Source organism: Colias eurytheme, chromosome 17, assembly GCF_061535395.1.
Source record: "Colias eurytheme isolate Ceu_HAF_F1 chromosome 17, ilColEury1 Martin Lab GWU primary, whole genome shotgun sequence".
NCBI lineage: Eukaryota > Metazoa > Arthropoda > Insecta > Lepidoptera > Pieridae > Colias > Colias eurytheme.
Window position 1 is genome coordinate 3,458,707 of NC_142996.1, and position 18,950 is coordinate 3,477,656.

Here is an 18,950-nt window from a genome sequence, read left to right on the forward strand (position 1 = left end):
CATAATAGTGTGATATTATATGTTAGTGTCTCTACTCTCTTTATACCTATGCAGACAAATACCTAGACGATGTTAGCAGAATTAAAAAAAAAATGCTACCTAGATGCGAGAAAGAAAAAAGTATGATTATTTGGTAGAATTTCTTAAAGACCCTTCTTCACAATGGAAAGCGTCGGCCATAATCGTGGGTTGCTCTTCACAATTGACGGTGTTGCCTGTTGGGGTGTAGAGGTAATCACGATATGGCGTAAGGCGTTGCGGAATAATGGATTAAAAGAAGTATTGAAATTTGAAATAGTATGACGCAACGCCGTACAAAAATCATGGAGACAAGGGGAAAAATCTCTACCTGTACTTTCGAATTCTTATTTGCACTCAGGTGGACAGCTTACAAGTGACGGTATAGTGCTGAATCTTATTATTTATTGCTCTTATATCGTTCTAGATAAGTCACCTGGTGGTTCAAATGACCCATAATTTTTTCAACATGGGCCTGTAGTCTAGTAGACGGCCCGGATTAAATTTAACTTAATATAAGACTATGTGTAGACTAAGTGGAACTTGGAAGTTCTTATTCCTTGACCAATGTGTAATAACGTATTTCAATTGCGCTATGCATTTGTTGTTACAATTGCATTGTTTTTGAGTAATTGATTAGTATCATCACAAACGATGGATCATCAATGCTAATATTATAAAGTTGAAGAGTTTGTTTGTTTGAACGCGCTAATCTCAGGAACTACTAGTCCGATTTGAACAATTCTTTCGGTGTTAGATAGCTCATTTATCGAGGAAGGCTATATAACATCACGCTAAGACTAACAGGAGCGGAACCACGCGGGTGAAACCGCAGAGAATACCGAAGATAAATCTGAATCGAGTTAATCTCGGAAACTATAGGTTCCAACTGAACATAAACGCTACGACCAGCAAGAACGAGCATAAAATATGTAAAATTAAAAAAAAATATTTCTTGAGGTTCTCCATTGCTGAATGGAGATGGAGAAATGGAAATTTACTTTATACTGGCAAATTGTAAAAAGCGCCGAGGCATGCGCCAGTTATTTAAGCTGTTTTGAATTGTTATTGATCAAATTGAAACATTTCGAATTATGTAGTTATTTTTCGTTCGGCTCGGCTACGACATCTGCGCCGGTCTGGTAACCATCAACTAGATGTTATATCATGCATAAACTTCTACTAAAAGACAAGTAGTTTACTAATTATGCTTAAGCTTACACACTATTGCTAAAACACATTTTTTTTTCAATAAAACATTTAATAACTGATGACAGTAATATGTTTATTAACATAGCTCTATATATACATTCAATCGTAATTTTAAAATAGAATCATTTCATGTAGAAAATCACATAAATTCAATAAAAACACGGCAATTATTACATCTTAGGCTTAATGTTTCGACATTATTGCAACACAGGAAAATTCATCACCATTAAACATTGGGTGTCCATAATAGATAAAGCCATCAATTCAATAAAATATTGGCAACAAAAAGTTTATTATTGCTTATAATATTGGCTCCTCTAATATAATTATCACATTCAATTAATGCACTTTACATAAATAAATTATAAAATTGTCATCTGAGTGTTTGTTCGAAATTCGAATATTTATCAAAAAATCAATGTCATAACGATTTCACTAAATCTGATCACATGGTCCACTTCATGTAAAGGCAAATAAACGAGTTTCTCATCATTCCACATGGACACAATCATCACCGATTAGTCAATTGTAATGACACATATAGAATTTTGTCTTCTAATAAAAGTACGTAAATTTAACACTTCGTTCTTAGCTAATATAAAAGCTTTCAACGTGATGTAATAGATCACTTGTAAGATTGAGTACAACGTGAGACAGCCGTTGTCGCGGCCACAGATCACAATCCATTACTGAGCACTTTAGTCCGCTTCACCGTTAGTGACAGTTAAGGGTTCCTCGTCTTCATTATAGTCTAACGAGAGCACGGAAGCCCTTCGCCGCTTGCCCAGGGGGGTGTCGCTACATTCACTTCCCGAGTATGTCCGTTTGTCCGCGGGGGTTGATGTGTTCCCGTTCACTGTGGCGTGACTCGCCCTCAATTCCTGCTGCAGAAATAGCACTGTACTTTGCATCCCCTCTACGTCTTCGTCTAATTCTTGTAGGAACTCATCCAATTCTGTAAAAAAAATGGTATTTTTATTTTATTTATTTTTATTGATTGAAGTCATCCAACACTTGTAACAACAATACTTATTATATAGGTACAAGTTACAATAAAAAATTTTGACAATTGTGACAAACAATTATAGGACAACATTGATTATTCAATTATACAGGTGGTGTGTCGAAACCCTCTGAGATAAGAATATTTTCTCTATGATTTTTATGTTAGATGAAAAACAAAGACTTTAAAATTTTACATAAATCACTACAATAGAATTATAAATGCAACTAAACATTTTATATTTGTTTTATGTAATACATTATGAGTTTGCATTGTGTAGTAAGTGGTCTATACAAAAAAAAACATTCAATCTCAAATGTTTTTTTTATTGGTTGTTAGATGAACAATGATATTTATATGGTAAATGTTGCTGACTTACTGGCTATAGGTGATAATGGTCAAAATATAACTTTTTGTTGGTAGAAAGAGTCCCAAAAGCATACCTGATTGTGATTTCTTAACTTCTTCACTAAAACTTTTCTGTAAAGCTAGGTCACCTTCTAACTTAGCTATCCGACCACTGGAAGTCATGCGTCCCAGATCTTCATTCTCTTGATGCAAGAGTCGACATTTCGCCATCAACTTTTTCCCTGTATTTGAGTCTGGTGTGAATTTCCACGCTGAAAGTTCGTTTTGTGTCTCTTCTAGTCGCGCCTTAGTAGATGTAAGTTCTTGTTTTAACCTTAAAATAAGCATGTTGACCGCAGGGTCCAATAATGAAGGTCGCCCATTTAGGCTGGCGTGTGATGATTTCAATTCTGTTATTTGACTCTGAAAGTAATATAGACATAGAAACATTAATGGATGTCATCAAATTTAATTTATTAAGACAACTGAGATGTAATAATTCAAGATTGTACAAAATTATTAAATAATTCAAATTGCGACGTAATTTGATATTCCCACCAAAATCGGGACTTTACAACACTTTAACATCTCATAAAAATAAGAATAATGAACACTCGTCGAAAAATAGACTATGACTGGTTGCTAGTTATTGGTAAATATGGTGCTAACTTATAGGACCCGAAATATGAATAAATATTGAAACATAATAAAATAATAATCACAAAAACAACATACTACATAATCTTGTATTTCTTGTTCCTTAGCAGCAAGCCTCCTCACAAGAACCTTCTCGCGATGTTGTGATTCTGCATATTGCTTATTTATTCTATCTTCTATACTTTTCGCCTTTTCCAAGCTGCCTGAAATTGGTAGAGCTCAGTTTAGAATATTATAGTAAGCTCAATTTATACTTATTTGAAGCCAGGTGTCTTTTAATCTAGATATCAACTATACATAAGTAATTGAGGTCAGATATTATGCCTCATAAAATACAATGTTGCAATCGACAACACCTTAACTAAATCATTACAATCATACAATACTAAGTTTTACAACATATTATTTACTTTATAAGAATATTTATTAACATTTTTGTTATAAATAAACATGAATGATAATGAATATTCAATTACATTATACAATCTCTCCTACTGCTAAACTCCATTGCATTTAATAATCTCTTAGAGCTTTATAATATTCCATTACAAATTTAACATTGAGAGACATATTAAGTTTCTGAATTCTAATATTACATAATATGTAATATGTGTATTATATATTATATACATTTATTTTGTCAGCAGTAAGATAGCGCATAGAAATATATAAATATAGAGCAAAGATAATATCCAAAACATTTTATCATTTTATCTACCCTGAAATGTAATATATAAATAGCATTCTAACATATTTTGAGAGATTAGTTTTATATACAAACAAAATATAACACATTATAACAACAATTTTAACATCTTTACCAAAACAATAATATGATAATATATAAATTTTAATACTTACATCATACTTTGAGATTTATATCATAGCAGTCTTGTTTTCACTTGATAATATAAAATACAAGTATGAAACGCCTAATGTAGGTATAAATTCTTAAAATAGGTTTACCAATAGACCATTTTACATTATATATTACTAACAACACAATATTTTCTAACAAGGTTGATATTATGACTCATATTGTTTCAACAAACATTGATAAGTATAAAAAATTATCAAGAAACAAAAAATGACTTTTTGCCTAATACAAGTATGTTTGTATGTGCATATCTAATTACCTTTTAAAGCTAACCAAAGTCCCAATTTAAATAAAGTCTAGAATATAATTGTAAATAGTTGAAGACCCGGAGTCAAAGTCACCCATAGAATAATTTTTAAAAATCAACACTTAATTGGTTGAAATAAGATTATAGGGGGATTAAAATTAATTTCTTCTTAGTCAATAATGAAAAAAAACTACATTTATTAAGCTATTATTATCTACTCCTCTCACTATGCTCTGCGGTGTTAGCTGCAGATAAAAAAATAAAGTATTTCTTCATATTCTAATGTTCATTATATTATCTACTGTAAAGTTTCGTCCAAATGGGTCCAGTAATTTTTTCATGAGAGTAACATTTATGTTATAAGTAGAATAGGGTTATACCAAAATTAATTGGGACTGAGTGCACTGACTGATAACAAATAGTCTCAATGTTAATATGATAATCAAGTAATATTGTTATCTTTTATAATTGGAAACTGTTGGATGTATGAAAACAATAAACAATAATACTTATATCCATTTATATTTTCTAAATAAGATCCTTAGTTACTAAATGAAATACTTACTTCACCAACTACAACTATATTCATTGGTTCATTTTCTTATTTTTGAAAATTATTTTAAAATGTGGGATTATCAAATCTTTTTTATGTATCTTAAAATGAGAGCTTAAGTAAAGGTTTGTTTGTGTGTTTGTTCATCCTGTTGTAAAAGGGACTAAGCTGTTTGCATACATGTCATTTACCCTGGGCAAAGTTAGAGATTACTGTAGGTATTCACTAACTTTGCCCAGGGTAAATGAAAATATAACGAGATGGGATATAAAGTAGGTATATTATGTTTGTTTATTAACATACATCAAGCACACAAGCATAAATAGAAAATATAATTTTTAGATTTTTTCTGTAACCTGGCAATCCGTTCCTCCGACAATAGTCCATTCTATTGGTTGAGAAATTCTCACTATCAAGTAATTTATTAGTAGTTTTGTATTATAAAGTATAAAGTACAACCAAGAAGTATCAATAACAATTATTATTTCTAATTTTTTTTGACCTCATATTAAGTAAAAATTCAGTCAAAGATTTTAATTCTAACACCAAATGTTTGTTATTTGCAATATTAAAGAAATATTTTTTGTATTTAATTTGTTTTCTCTTCATTTTGTTACAGTAATAATATAAGGCCACTTAATTGTAAAAAAAAAGCTTCAGTTATCAAACAAAATATGAATAAAATGCATGGAAAATATTCTGACTAACCCATTGAGACCCAAGCGGCCTGATCGGTCCCAGAAACAATAGATTTTCTATTATGTCTGTGCTTCCGGGGGGCCTGGGTTACTAATAAACCTTTTATCCTTATATTGTCTAATATATTTTGTTTGATACATATCCTTAAAGGCAACAGAATCTATACCCATAATTATTTTTGTGACTTACATATGAAATCTTTAGAGATATTTTGTTATTCATTATTTCTAGAATATAAAGGAAATCAAAGCATAGCTAGAATTAAATATGTTATAAAATCTGTTGTATAGCGCCATCATATTATAAATACTGTATCATACATACGGTAGACAATTTTGATCATAAAATACATATATAATAAGTAGATCAATGAATACATAATTATTGCCGTCTTTTTTAAAAACTGTCAATAAACTTAACTTAAAACCACCAACATAATAGTGGCCAGAAAGCTTACAACTACATTGTAAAAGAAAATGATATTTACTTTTTCATGTTGGCAAAAACTTGAAGACTGCATGCTGTCTTCTTTAAAAACTTTGTAACATTTTTTTACTGCACTATACACAGATGGAACAAAACTTGACTTTTCACTGGCTATCGCACCTTCCCACATGGTGTTTACACTTCCACAGAACACTCCACTTGCAACTCTTACACAGGATTTCACCGTCCTCTTGTTATCTCATTAACCACCTAAATACACCCGTTACCACATATTATACAACTAACATTGTAAGAACACAATTAATTTTGTCATAGCACTATCATATTTTAGTTAAAGCATTGTCGATATAGAACTAATGAAACTTCACGTCAACTCGCGGGTCGGGGAGGCCGATCGTGACACTACCAAGCCGCTGTAATCGTTTCGTAAATACCTTCCAACTGTTTGTTCAAGGATTCGAGATGATCAATATACAAGTCCTGGTTTCTCCATGCGGTACGAAGCGAGTCCGCGGACGCGGTGTCGACTTGGTGAGGGGTCAACAACACGCGCGCCACGTTAGTGACGCCGCCTCCTGCGACGCCGTCACTGGCGGACTCCCCATGTCTGTCTGACTCCTCTGACATTGCACTCTCACTAATTCGTTAAGAGGCACTCTGGACTGCAAGCAAATAAGCACAGTTAATTCTAGAACACAGGTTGTACTAGTTCGGCGCCGTTATCAGATTCCTGCAACAATGACGTAGATAAACAGGTACAATAGCAGTCGCGAAATACTTACAGGTTGTATAAGGAATATTTATCTGATATAACATAAATATATTTATTTGTAAAACTTTAACACTTTAAACTCTCGCGAATAAATATGAGTAGAAATTAAAAACTATGAACGAAACTTCTACTTCGACGCCGCCATTTTAAATACACACTACGGCCTACGGGGCTGCCAGCTACTAATTTATAAATACCATTAATTGAGTATATTTCTGATTTCTTTATTTATTATTACTGTGGGCTGTTAAAATACCAATTAATATAGTTTTTTAAGGCATATGACTTACTTTGTATTTTGTTTAGATAACTATACTGTTAGATATCGAAATCGAATTAATTAAAACTTTTTTCATAATGTGATATATAATGTAATGTTTGTTTCCAGCACCACGAGATAGTTGTTGTACAAAAGTGTTGTGTTATTTTCTTTTATTTACACACTTCAATAATGGCTGAGTCATCAGGGTCTATGTTCGCTTTTAAACGATAAAATTGCTACTTTATTAGCATAAATTCTACATTTCTTGTATATATATCTAATTATGTTTATATTTTAAATAAAAGTTATTTTCATGTTTCACACGAGTGTAATGGAAAGTTGAATATATTATTAATATTTAAATTAATAAAGGTACATTTCTACTTAAAGTCATGGAGATTGCCTTAAACGGGTAACATTGTTCTTTCTTGTTTCCCAAATGACTTGTATCCAGACATGACTATAGATAAAAGTATAATTTGGAAAATCCAAAAGTGCACGCCTCATAATTTTTTTTAAATAATTATTTATTGATTATTATTTTTGTTTATTTAATAACAATTAAACCACATCGAATCAGACCCTGAAAAATGAAAGGGTTCTATTCCTGAGCATACTCAAGCGTAAGAGAAAAAAAAAGACTCGATTAGTAAAGTATTTCGGTCGCTATCGTGTTAACAAGAAAAAGGATCCGCACATACAGACACACGGACGTCCAAGACAGAACTTTTTTAAACTGTTTTTTAACTAGTTTAAATAACAAAAATGACATCAAAAATATCATGAACGTTAAAAATAGTGTTTTTTCTCAATATGTGTGTGTATGTATTACCTTACAAGTGCAATGTATGATACATAAAGACATTTTAAGTTTGAAAAATCAGATGTTTTGCGCGAAGTGACAGTAGTACCCACCTCAACGCTTCGCTTATGAGGCGTGCAATAACTTTTTTTAAGTCAGTCAAGCTGAACCTTATTATATTACTTGCTCTGTGCTGAACCTCGGAGCAATTACGAGAGCTGAATATTTGGATTTTGATTTCAATTTACTTTGATTATATGCCGGCTAATTAATAACTAAGTAAACCTTTATATTATGTTTCTGAATTAACAGCTACTGTGATAACATAATTATTTGCTTGGTTTCGAACCAAGACATTCATGTACTTAACATGTTTTAAAAGTAATATAAATATTATAGGCTGTTGTAAAAGTTTAAACAACATAATAATATGTTAAAAGCAATACAACACACATCAACAGAATCTAAGGATATTTTGTATTTCATCAAGTACCTATGAAAAAAATAAAAATCTATCAAAAGTTTTGACAGATATAATATACTACGTACATACAGTTAGGAAACTAAGCCCCTGCGATGAAATTATGACATATAGTTAAAGGGCTGTTACCTTTTTGATATTTAACCGACTTCAAAAATAAAGGAGGAGGTTATCAATTCGGCCTGTATATTTCTGTTTGCTTTTTTTCACAGTCGATTTTGTGGTAATTTTGATATTAAAACTCGTTAAAATACAAAAATGGTGTAGCCTAAATATGAATTTACAAAAAGAAACAATCCTAATTAATACACCTTGTAAAAGTAATTACGTTTTTATCAGTGCTATATTTCGAAATCTTGTTTTGTTATGGACGCCGAAGGTTATATTTTAATGTACCTAAATTATTTATAATGCTTGATATTTGTATTATACATATATTCAATAATTATTTTAAACCAGAATTTACAATACTTGTATGTAGGTATACCTACTAAATTATTTTTAAAACGATAAATTAAATTAAATTATAAAACACAAAATATACCTACAGAAATAAATTAAAATTATTATTATACGAGCATAGAACCTCCACCTTTTTGTTTTAGGATGAAAAAGAAAATAGTTTGACAGGCTTAGTGCTTGACAAAGTGGTGACGCCACGTATCGATAAAAATACAATAATTACATATAATATAACTACATAATATCTTTTATGTGTTTATGTTTTAATATTTTGGTGAAATATATTATTTTAGTTTAATTTAAACACGTGCTTACAGATGAAGTTTATTTCGGCGGTCATTTTAAAAATGCCACGTACTAATTGCGAATTATTCGGCTGCTTGAATTCAACTATACCAATTATACCACCAGATGATTTTGTTCAATATGTCGAGAAAATGGATAACATTTTCGTTGCTGCTTCAAGAGAGAACACATAAACTGTAAAGTGGCTGAATTAATTTACAACGAATTAAACATCATCAGTTACTTAAAAAAACTGTTCATAGGATTGAGAATATTTTACGTTATAAAATTTAACAATAAATTCCGAATTAGTCGTAGACCGTAGTAGACGAAAGTATATTTCAGTAAATAATTTGTTTTTTTTTTCGAATAAAGCCATATTTATGTAATGGTTATTTTAATATCTATACATATAATAAAATCGTAGGAAAGTCAAAACTGAAGATTGAATATTTTTTTAAAAGAATACTTGGGACAATAGATACCGAAGCCAAGAATATAGTTAGGCTACAAACTGAAACAATCGATATTTATTTAACGTGAAGTCATTGACATCACTTTTCTATACTATGTATCTTTGTCATTCAAAATCTGTGGATGTGTCATCCGGTACTATCGATCCCCCTGAATACCCTCGTAAACACGCTTGATGGGGGGGGGGGAGCCTTTTCGAACATTTTGTATGAAGTTTCCTTACTGTATGTATCTGTATATTGTGCTGATGGTCTATTTTTTATAAAGATTTTAATGTATTATCAATCATCTTATTCTCATCACCGTGGAAACTTAGGATGGTAAGAATCTCAATTTCTTTTCAAGTTTTCTGTAAAATTAAAAAATAATAATTCCTAATTATTACTATTAATCAGTGTTGCCACAATTCACATTAATTTTCCTTGAAACATTGTTTTTCCTTAAAATGTAATGCTAATGTCTGGCTTCGGTAGGAGATTTTCTTTACAAGTATCCGTAAGCTGTTGTTCCACAGTGAATTGATGCGGGATGTGTATATTTTTTGTAAATTGCAATGAGGACGGAAAAAAAAGTCATTAAACCTTGATATGTTAATTTATTTAATTTCTATAAATACATTTATTAACACTTACAATCTTATTAATGTTTAACATTAATCGATTTCTATTATTATACAATTTACCTAGAATTGAGTTCACTATATCACAATATGTACAACGGAATGTTGATTGTTCTCGGGGAACGTAGCGTATTGTCAATAAGGCCGCCACACTTCTTGGTTGGAGGCCGCGTATAAGCCATGTTTGACGTCGTCGCTAGTATCGCACGTTTGTACGAGCCCACTATTTTCCCCACTTCCAGGGAGCTCTGTGGTGATGGAAATACCACCATCAATGTCACTTATTTTTATTTCGCTTGGAATGTACTGCTCTAAGTTGTATTTATCCGCAGAGCTGTGTAAGTGTACGTGTATTTGGTTTTGGTTGACAGTGGAATATAGGTTGGGGAGGATCATCTGCGGGTTGGGGTTGATGTATGGCGTGTGGGATTGTATGCAGGCGGGGTTGTTGTTGATGTTGTTGTACTGGTAGTTGTAACTGTTTCCAGGCCACGAGTTGTAGTAATTGTTCGGCATGGTGTCGTAGCGTTGGGCGGCCATTGCGGGTGTGTTCAGGTCTGTGAGACTGCCGCTGGTGGTCGGACTGCCCTTGACGTAGCTCGTGCTACCGGATTGGAAGCCGCTGTAGTCGGAATGACTGAGCGGTATTTCTGGTAACACTGGAAAGAGAAATACGATTATTTGTTTTTCTTGTCATTAAAGCATCTTTATGGTTATACTGCTTAAATATATGGCTTGTAAGTTTTGAAAAAAATATAAATAAAGAATCGTTTTTGTGACAATAGATTTATTTTATTAGTCTATAGCGTTTTTAATCCGTCAGTCCTCGGATCACAGACACAATAGAAAATCTATTGTGTCTCGGCCCGATCGGGCCGCTCGGTGGTCAATGGGTTAGAGCACGTGAGCGTTGATAAAGTGAACAGCCCATCATAATAGAAGTTAGAACTTAGTTATTTGTACATGTAGGTATCGGAGCTCTTTTGTAGAGTTCAGAAGGCTAACTTAATATTCTTCTCAAAAAACTTGGAACATTTAAACGTTAAGAAACGATAAATGACCATGCCCCATAACCTATCACAAGGGAAAACCCGTTATACATCATCATACACTACATATTAAGTGGGGGAATACTATTAGACATTGTCAGTTTGATTGCAGAGTTGAGAGTTTACGTATTTTCCACACCTTGCGTTACCTACGTAAAAACTAGTCTAAGCCGGAGATAAATATCGGAAATGCCACTTATGCTGTGATACATCGTGTTTATTAATTTCTTTTATACATTCAATGACAACAAGCGTATATATTTTGGACTAGAAAATTTATATTAGCTAAAAAAAAAGTATCTTTATTTAAACTTAGGTATTTAGCGTGTCCGGAATAAGGACGCATTTGTCGCATACCCGAATACCCGAAAATAACTAATAACTGGCTGATGCAATGGTATGATGTCTTTCAGGTTAAAAAAGCTTTAAAAATATACTACCTACGAGTTAGACTAATATCTGAATAAATCTTATTTTTAATTTGTTAATTGCCTGCAATAGATACCCTTAATTCAGTCAGGCAAATAAACAAATAATAGCCACATAACTTACCCGTAGGGATATGTATCGTAGGATCCGGCTTATAGTACGGCGGCTGTAAGGGCGCGTAGCTCGGGTACACCGTCGCCGTGGACGGGTAGCCGGTGTTCCACTCGCTCGCACCCAGAATGTTGCCAGTGTTCTCTGTGAATGTCAATTTCCAATTAAATAAGTTGTTTTCACTAACTGTTTATAGATTTTAAACTTTGCCTAGGAACCTTATATTAAGTAGAAAGATAAACCAAAGTCAAGACTGAATGTTGTAACCTATCTAGTATAGACTACATCTTTTTAATTCTTTTATCATTATTAGGAACTATGTATCAGATTTTGACTGTTTGATGTGTTTGAATGCAACCAATCTCACGCGTTATAAACATCTACCTGTCTGTAGCTTTCCTGCGTTGTCGCAGATTAATTATTAATTATTATCTACTTATGTCTAAAAGCCCCAATGATATTATGCATTAGAGGAATAATTCCAAACTTAAGAGTCTTATCACCTGTCACTAATGGTCCAATATTTACCAATAATTGACTTTAGGGATTTCCACTAGCCGTACAAAACATTAAAGTTTTTGTTAACAAGTAGCAACACGAGCTTAGCACGTCTTTAGACAGTAATTGTGTTAATACGTTTATTAACATGAAACGTAGACTTATTCAAATGATTATTACGAGAAGAAGAGTATGGCTCAGTGTAAGCTAGGATCCCAAAATAGGCTAATATCACTTTTACACGTTAACGTCTAACGAGTGTGAACGTGTCATAATACATAATTAATCGCCCATTGTCAATAACAGGTGTATGTGTAATGTGTATGCTATAGAGGTCACGTGTGCGGAACTGCGTACGCGCCGGGATTGCCGCTGATTTCATACGAAAGCTAGGTCAGACGGCCTAAACTTTGAATACAATCGATATTTTGACAGCTTAGTTGTATTTGTAAGTTAATGGTTTGTTGTCTTTCAAGTCTGCATAATAAATACTTACATACCTACGTTTTAATTGTTGATTTCATTAGAAAAAGTATCTTAATTTGTCTTGTCTTTTAAATTTAATATAAACAAGATGACGTTTCGTCATAGTATTCCAATTATCTGTGGTTTCATCGGTGCTTATGCAATAATTATTATAAATTATAAGGTAATTTTTACGATTTGATTCGTTAATAATATGCAGATCATATATAATAAAATTTTCCTTATTTTCCATAACTCTTTCCTCAATTTGATTAGAAAAAGCATGTGTAACATCATGTAAATTAATATTCGGCACTCATTTCAACATAAGTTTAAGTAGTTTATATTCAAGCGTGTCGGACTGAGTCAGGACGATAAAACAAATGATAGGTAATGCTAATAATATAATACTTATTGGGCTGCTTTGTCTGTATGTCGAGGATCACGCGACATTTGACACGTATACACTTTTATATTATTTGTATGAATAAATATAAAGAGACCGAGAGGATTAACCCTTGGCATGCCTGGTGGGCATAAGTTACACTCTATGCCTGGTGGGTCTCTCAGACCCCGATTTTAAAATGGTATTTTTTTCTATAAATTTTATTATGTAAGGTGATTTAATGATTCAAGACGCATGCTTAAAGGGCAAAAAAGAGATAGTAAAAAAAATCACATTTAGAAATTAATCAACTTTATTAAAATATTTGAGATTAAACTTTAACTCACATTTTCAAGCAACATTTCGTGACTATAACTTTGTTAGCATATAATTAGTATCAAAAGTAATGAGATCATAATCAGACTTTAATCCAGTGTAAGGCACTATCATATACTTAATCTAAATAACAAAATAATTAGTCTTCATCACTTGCATTTACACTTTGTAAAGCTTTGGTTTGGTAACACTTTGCGCATGGAAAAATCGAGTGGTCAAGACAAATGTGACAACTACATATCTCACAAAATATGTACTAATGGATGGACAGAGGCACCTCCATTTCAGTATCCGAAGAGGTGGAGCCTGCATCATTTTCTTCCTCCTCAATCAAATGCAACTAAGTCTTCCTCATCCAACTCTTAGAATAATAAACTAGCTATATCCTCGTCTGTTAGTTGTTTATTCATGACTAAACTGAAAAAACCAATAAAATAGGATAATGTAATGTACAAACTAATATTATTTAACGCCAAATTCCAATATTTATAAGAAAAAAGATAAATAAATACTTACAAAATAAAGTCACGCCGTATGCCTGGTGGGGTCTGTGGGACCCGCACGCACTTTAAGCACGCCCTTTTACGCTCGTAGCTCGCCTCGGGCTGAGGAAGCGGGCGGAGGGCATTCCGCGGTTAGTAACGGCCAGCTACTAAAAACGGTGAGGCGCGAAATTCAAATTTAAACGAACTACAACGGTTCGCGCGTTGGTGTGGGTCTGACAGACCCTACCAGGCATGCCAAGGGTTAAACAAAGTCGCATTAAAAATGATTAGTTAGTGCTCCACTTTTAATGTCTGCAATTGTTATTGTGATATAAAAAGATTTATATATTTTGCAGATGCAGATTCTATGTTGTTTTTTCCGTGTTTAAATACGAATAAAAAATAAAGAAAACTTTTGAATGTTTCATTCAAAATCACATAAATAATATCACAACATATTAAGATATGATTATAAATAAATGTACACTATCACAATTCATAAAATAGTTAATTAAAATAAAATCAAATATTATCGAAACTTCGGCATTATTTTGTCACAAAGAAATGTCAAATTAATGGATTCATCTCAGTGAAAACAATTTAATTTCGCGGTTTATCTGAAACACTTTGGTGAATTATTAATTGTTATTGTAATGCATACAAATTAACATAATACCAGTTATTTATAATTTTGTAATTATAATTATTTACCTGGTTATCATGTGACGCACGCAAAGGGTCTGGGTATTTCCCGCGTTTAATTTACTGTTCTAGTAAAATTAAACGCATTGAGAGGACTGTTGAGCCAATTACGATTTAGCAGTATTTTAATGTTGACTAGTTGTTGCCTGCGGCTATGTATGCGAAGTTATAACTGTTCCATATTTGAATTGATTTAAATTTTATTTTTAGAAAATACCATCACTGAAATATAATTTTTAGGTTCCGTACCCAAAGGTTAAAACGGGATCCTATTACTACCTAAGCCCCCGCTGTCTGTCTGTCTATCTTCAGGCTGTATCTCATAAGCCGTGAAAGCTGAAATATTCACAAATGATGTACTTCCGTTGCCGCTACAACAACAAATACAAAACATAAAAAAATGTTGTATGGTTTTATGAAACCACGGTAAAAGTGAAACTGTTCGAACGGTTCCGAACACTGCTTTGTGTAGCGCATGTCGCGTGTCGGTCGGCTGCCGAGTAGGTATACCTACTCGGCAGCCGCGATACACGCGACATGCGCTACACAGACCAAAAAGTTTGAGACGATGTAATAAAAGTTTCACTTTAATAAAAAAGTACCCGGGAACCCTTCGTGAATCGTGCGCGAGTCCGACTCGCACTTGGCCGGTTTTTAAATACTAAGTATATTAACCTATCCATTTTCCATTTTCATGTATGTACAGAAAGTGAATACATTTTTTCATAATAATATACGTAGCCTACTCTGTACTCATACAGACTTTTAACATGGTTTGCACGTGAGGAAAAATCCATGTTTCGATTTGTCATAATTCGTGATCTACATTGTAAGTGGATAATGTTTGAATGCTATTAACAACATTAATTAAGTTCACACCATATCAAATCGCGTCGTAGAATTATTACTAACATGTTTATTGTCATTATTTATTGACGTACCTATTTGCTTCAATGTTCAGCCTATGTTTTACCATAATAAAATCTTATATCTGAATTCTAATGTAAGTAATCTTGCGGATAGATGAATTTGCATTTCTTTTTTTTTCAAAGCGCATTGATTTTGTATCGTAATCCAGGACCTTGCGAGTTGCGGAGGATGCATGCATGCATCCATACAGTCCTCACAGAGGAAGAGGTCAAATAAAGTTAATTATTTTTACAATTTTATAATGTGATGTAAAATTAATTATAGAAACTCATGTCATATAACGAACACAGATATTAAACGCTCTAGCTCTATACCTATATTATACACACATCAACAAAGTCTAGGGATATTTGGTATTGCATCAAATATCTCAAAATCTATGGAGAGACTTTACAGAAGTTGCGCTGCTACGACAATAATTACTCGTCGTTAACTATATTATGACGTTAACGTGGAATAACGTTTTAAATCCGTCATAAAATTAATATACTTCGACATGAATATTATGTACCTACGTAGGTACATGCCTTTTTTGCATTATGCATAGAAATCGCCACACAGTCTATTCTGGAAATGTTGGCGTTTAAATACATTATCTAATGAGTCATGTTACGACACCAAGCTTACCGTGAATTTACTCACTCCGTAGTTCGTTCTATTAATCATTAATAATATTATTTGCATGGAAGCTTTAAGCAGTGTTTTAATTTAATGAGTCAGGTCCTCAACGTCAATAACACGTATAAAACCATAGGTGATGACTAAAATTTAGGTTACAATAATTATTATAACTCGTAATAAGCTGGTGTGTTGTTGTCACACACAATGGAAAACATAGAAAAGTCTTATTTGTTCCACTTAACAATATAACTCTTATCTTCTTATATAAAAATGAATCGCAAAATGTGTTGGTAAGCGCATAACTCGAGAACGGCTGAACCGATTTCGATAATTCTTTTTTTATTATATTCCTTGAAGTACGAGGATGGTTCTTATGTAGAGAAAACGTAAATATTATGTACCACGGGCGAAGCCGGGGCGGACCGCTAGTTTAATATAAAATTCTAATTTTCCGTTATAAAATCAGAAAACCACAATTTTTAACGTACTTCAGTTACGATTATCTTCGATACATTTGATGAATACCTAATACCTATTACCTACCTAGCTCTTTATACATATAGAGTCATAACTGCTATATATACGATTTGGCATCAATCGCATCGAAAAGTGTATTTCAATAATAATTTGGTGGATGCCGATAGCGTGGAGCACCCGACTAGTTCCCGAATTCGAACCCACTTCATTTTGCGGTTCGACCATTCACTGTTCCTAATTTTGTGCGCTGGTACATGAAATTAAAATCGGGTTAATGTATAAATGAGATATGCACTTAATAAATATTTAATTAGGTGTCTAAATAAAAGCGCTCAGTGCATTGGGGTTGCGGTTCCTGACAAAATTTAATGTAAAATAATGCTCGCGATAGAATGGCGGAAAAACCGCGGCTTTATGCATTGTTATCTAATAATATTGAATATAATCAACCCAATTTGTTATAAATGTTTCATTATTGGCGTATCATAATTTATTTACTCGTACGTACCTAGGTATATGGGATTGTTAATATGTATTTGATTTGATTATATTTATTGTTTATTGTAGCTATTCGGGGAAAACTAAAAATACTTTTGGACATATTATTTTAATACATTATTGAACATTGTGTATCCTGTGATATTTTATTTAATAGATAATGTTGAAATTGTTTATATGGATTTCGACTAATAAAAAAACCGATCATAATTATTGACGAACTTAGTTTAAATCAGCTTTATCAAATCAATTTAATTTCAAACTGTTCTCTTAGTATAAGAGTAAGATAAGAAACAGTCTCATCAGTCTTCAATTATTATAGTAGTCTAACTCAAATTATTATGTATAATGTCTTTATTATTCTTGTCTTTAAAATAAAGTTATGGGAAAACATGTATGATATTCACTTGTAATACCACAAGAGCTTCAAAATTATCGGGTATTTTCCGATAGGTTCGTTGCAAACAAATGAAGGAGTCAAGTTTTTGCGCGAAGCGCGAGTGATTTTTCCTGAAAAACTTGACGACTTTATTTGTTTGCAGGGAACCTTGAGGGAAATGCCAGATAATTTTGAAGCTCGTGTGGTATTCGGGGGATTATTTTTCCGTCCCAAATGTCGGCCAATAATTTCACAATTGAATTCAACCTGTCAGTTTGACGTCAACGACCAGAGAAAATTTTCAAAAAATTATCAGTATAATACCATGTAGGTTGTACCACGTGACGTCGAATGGTGCAATTCTATTGGTCGATATTTGGGTCGGAAAAATAATCATTATAATATTTTAATCATAGTGGAGACTGGAGCTTAAAATTTTATTACCGATATAGTTTTGATATGATATCCTTCCAGGTAGGATTCCAAATTCCAATCATGTTTTGAAAAAAATTGGCCCAACGATATCTGCGAAGGTATTTTAAACATTTTGAATTTTCCAATGTTTTCTTTTTCCATTATAATTTTTTTTCTCATTGTAGGCTTCTAGGTAGGTTTGAATATTTGGCTACTATAATACATACAGGTGGGCTAATATTTTGTTTAATTACTACTTATTACTTACAATCTAATAAATTTTGCATGTAGAGTTATAATTATTGATGATTCAATTTTCGCAATTATTTATTTTAATCTTTCTATTATATTTTGTATATATAGCTATGACATGGCTAAAACTTAATTTATAACTACTTAATTAATTTCATAGTAGTTTCTAACTCTTTCTTCCTGATGCAAGTGATAAAACTAGCTTCTTAGGAATATAACTTATTTTATATGAAGTTAATTTAAAAAGAAAATCCAATCAAAAAAATGATGGCGATTATTTATTAAAGCTTCTCAGCTGAACACGTCGTAGTGAGCGCAGTCACAGACACGGACACGGCCTAGGCCTGCCGCTGACGTGGGATAATTACCACCCCCGCGCTCCCGCCCCGCGCCCCTCGAGGTAATGTCACATTAACACCCTACGCGTGGCGAACTGTCAAAACATCGAGAACCGAGCACAACTATTTAACTGTATATCAATGAATAAACGAAATTCGAAATGACAATCGCCACAAATAAAAATTGCTATAATCACGCTTCATTATGCACGTTAATGATATTGCTTGTATGTTGTTTGTTATGGGAACGATGTTAGAATGAGATGAGTAATACACTAATACCAAGACAAATACAGTCTTTGTCATGTGCATCTTATAATAAAAGTACCTGAGAAATTTAGTCCTCTATCTTTCAGAATCTAG

General features: G+C 32.6%; 2 protein-coding genes across 2 annotated transcripts in view; both read right to left on the bottom strand.

Moving 5' to 3' along the window:
* Positions 1-1,264: 1,264 nt before the first annotated feature.
* On the bottom strand, positions 1,265-7,003 carry fl(2)d (Pre-mRNA-splicing regulator female-lethal(2)D). The gene is made up of 5 exons (XM_090111918.1): positions 6,844-7,003; positions 6,496-6,723; positions 3,317-3,441; positions 2,677-3,004; positions 1,265-2,185 (listed from the first exon to the last, which is right to left on the bottom strand). The coding sequence occupies exons 2-5, from the start codon at positions 6,686-6,688 to the stop codon at positions 1,929-1,931; spliced, it is 903 nt and encodes a 300-aa protein (XP_089968044.1). The 5' UTR covers positions 6,689-6,723; positions 6,844-7,003; the 3' UTR covers positions 1,265-1,928.
* Positions 7,004-10,233: 3,230 nt separating this feature from the next.
* LOC149901123 (uncharacterized) overlaps positions 10,234-18,950 on the bottom strand; it is a 33,924-nt gene continuing 25,207 nt past the window's right edge. Inside the window, exons 5-6 of the mRNA XM_090111754.1 lie at positions 11,820-11,951; positions 10,234-10,877 (exon numbers count right to left, since the gene is read on the bottom strand). Coding sequence (XP_089967880.1) covers positions 10,354-10,877; positions 11,820-11,951 — 656 coding nt within the window. The 3' untranslated portion in view covers positions 10,234-10,353. The remainder of the gene's footprint in view (positions 10,878-11,819; positions 11,952-18,950) is intronic.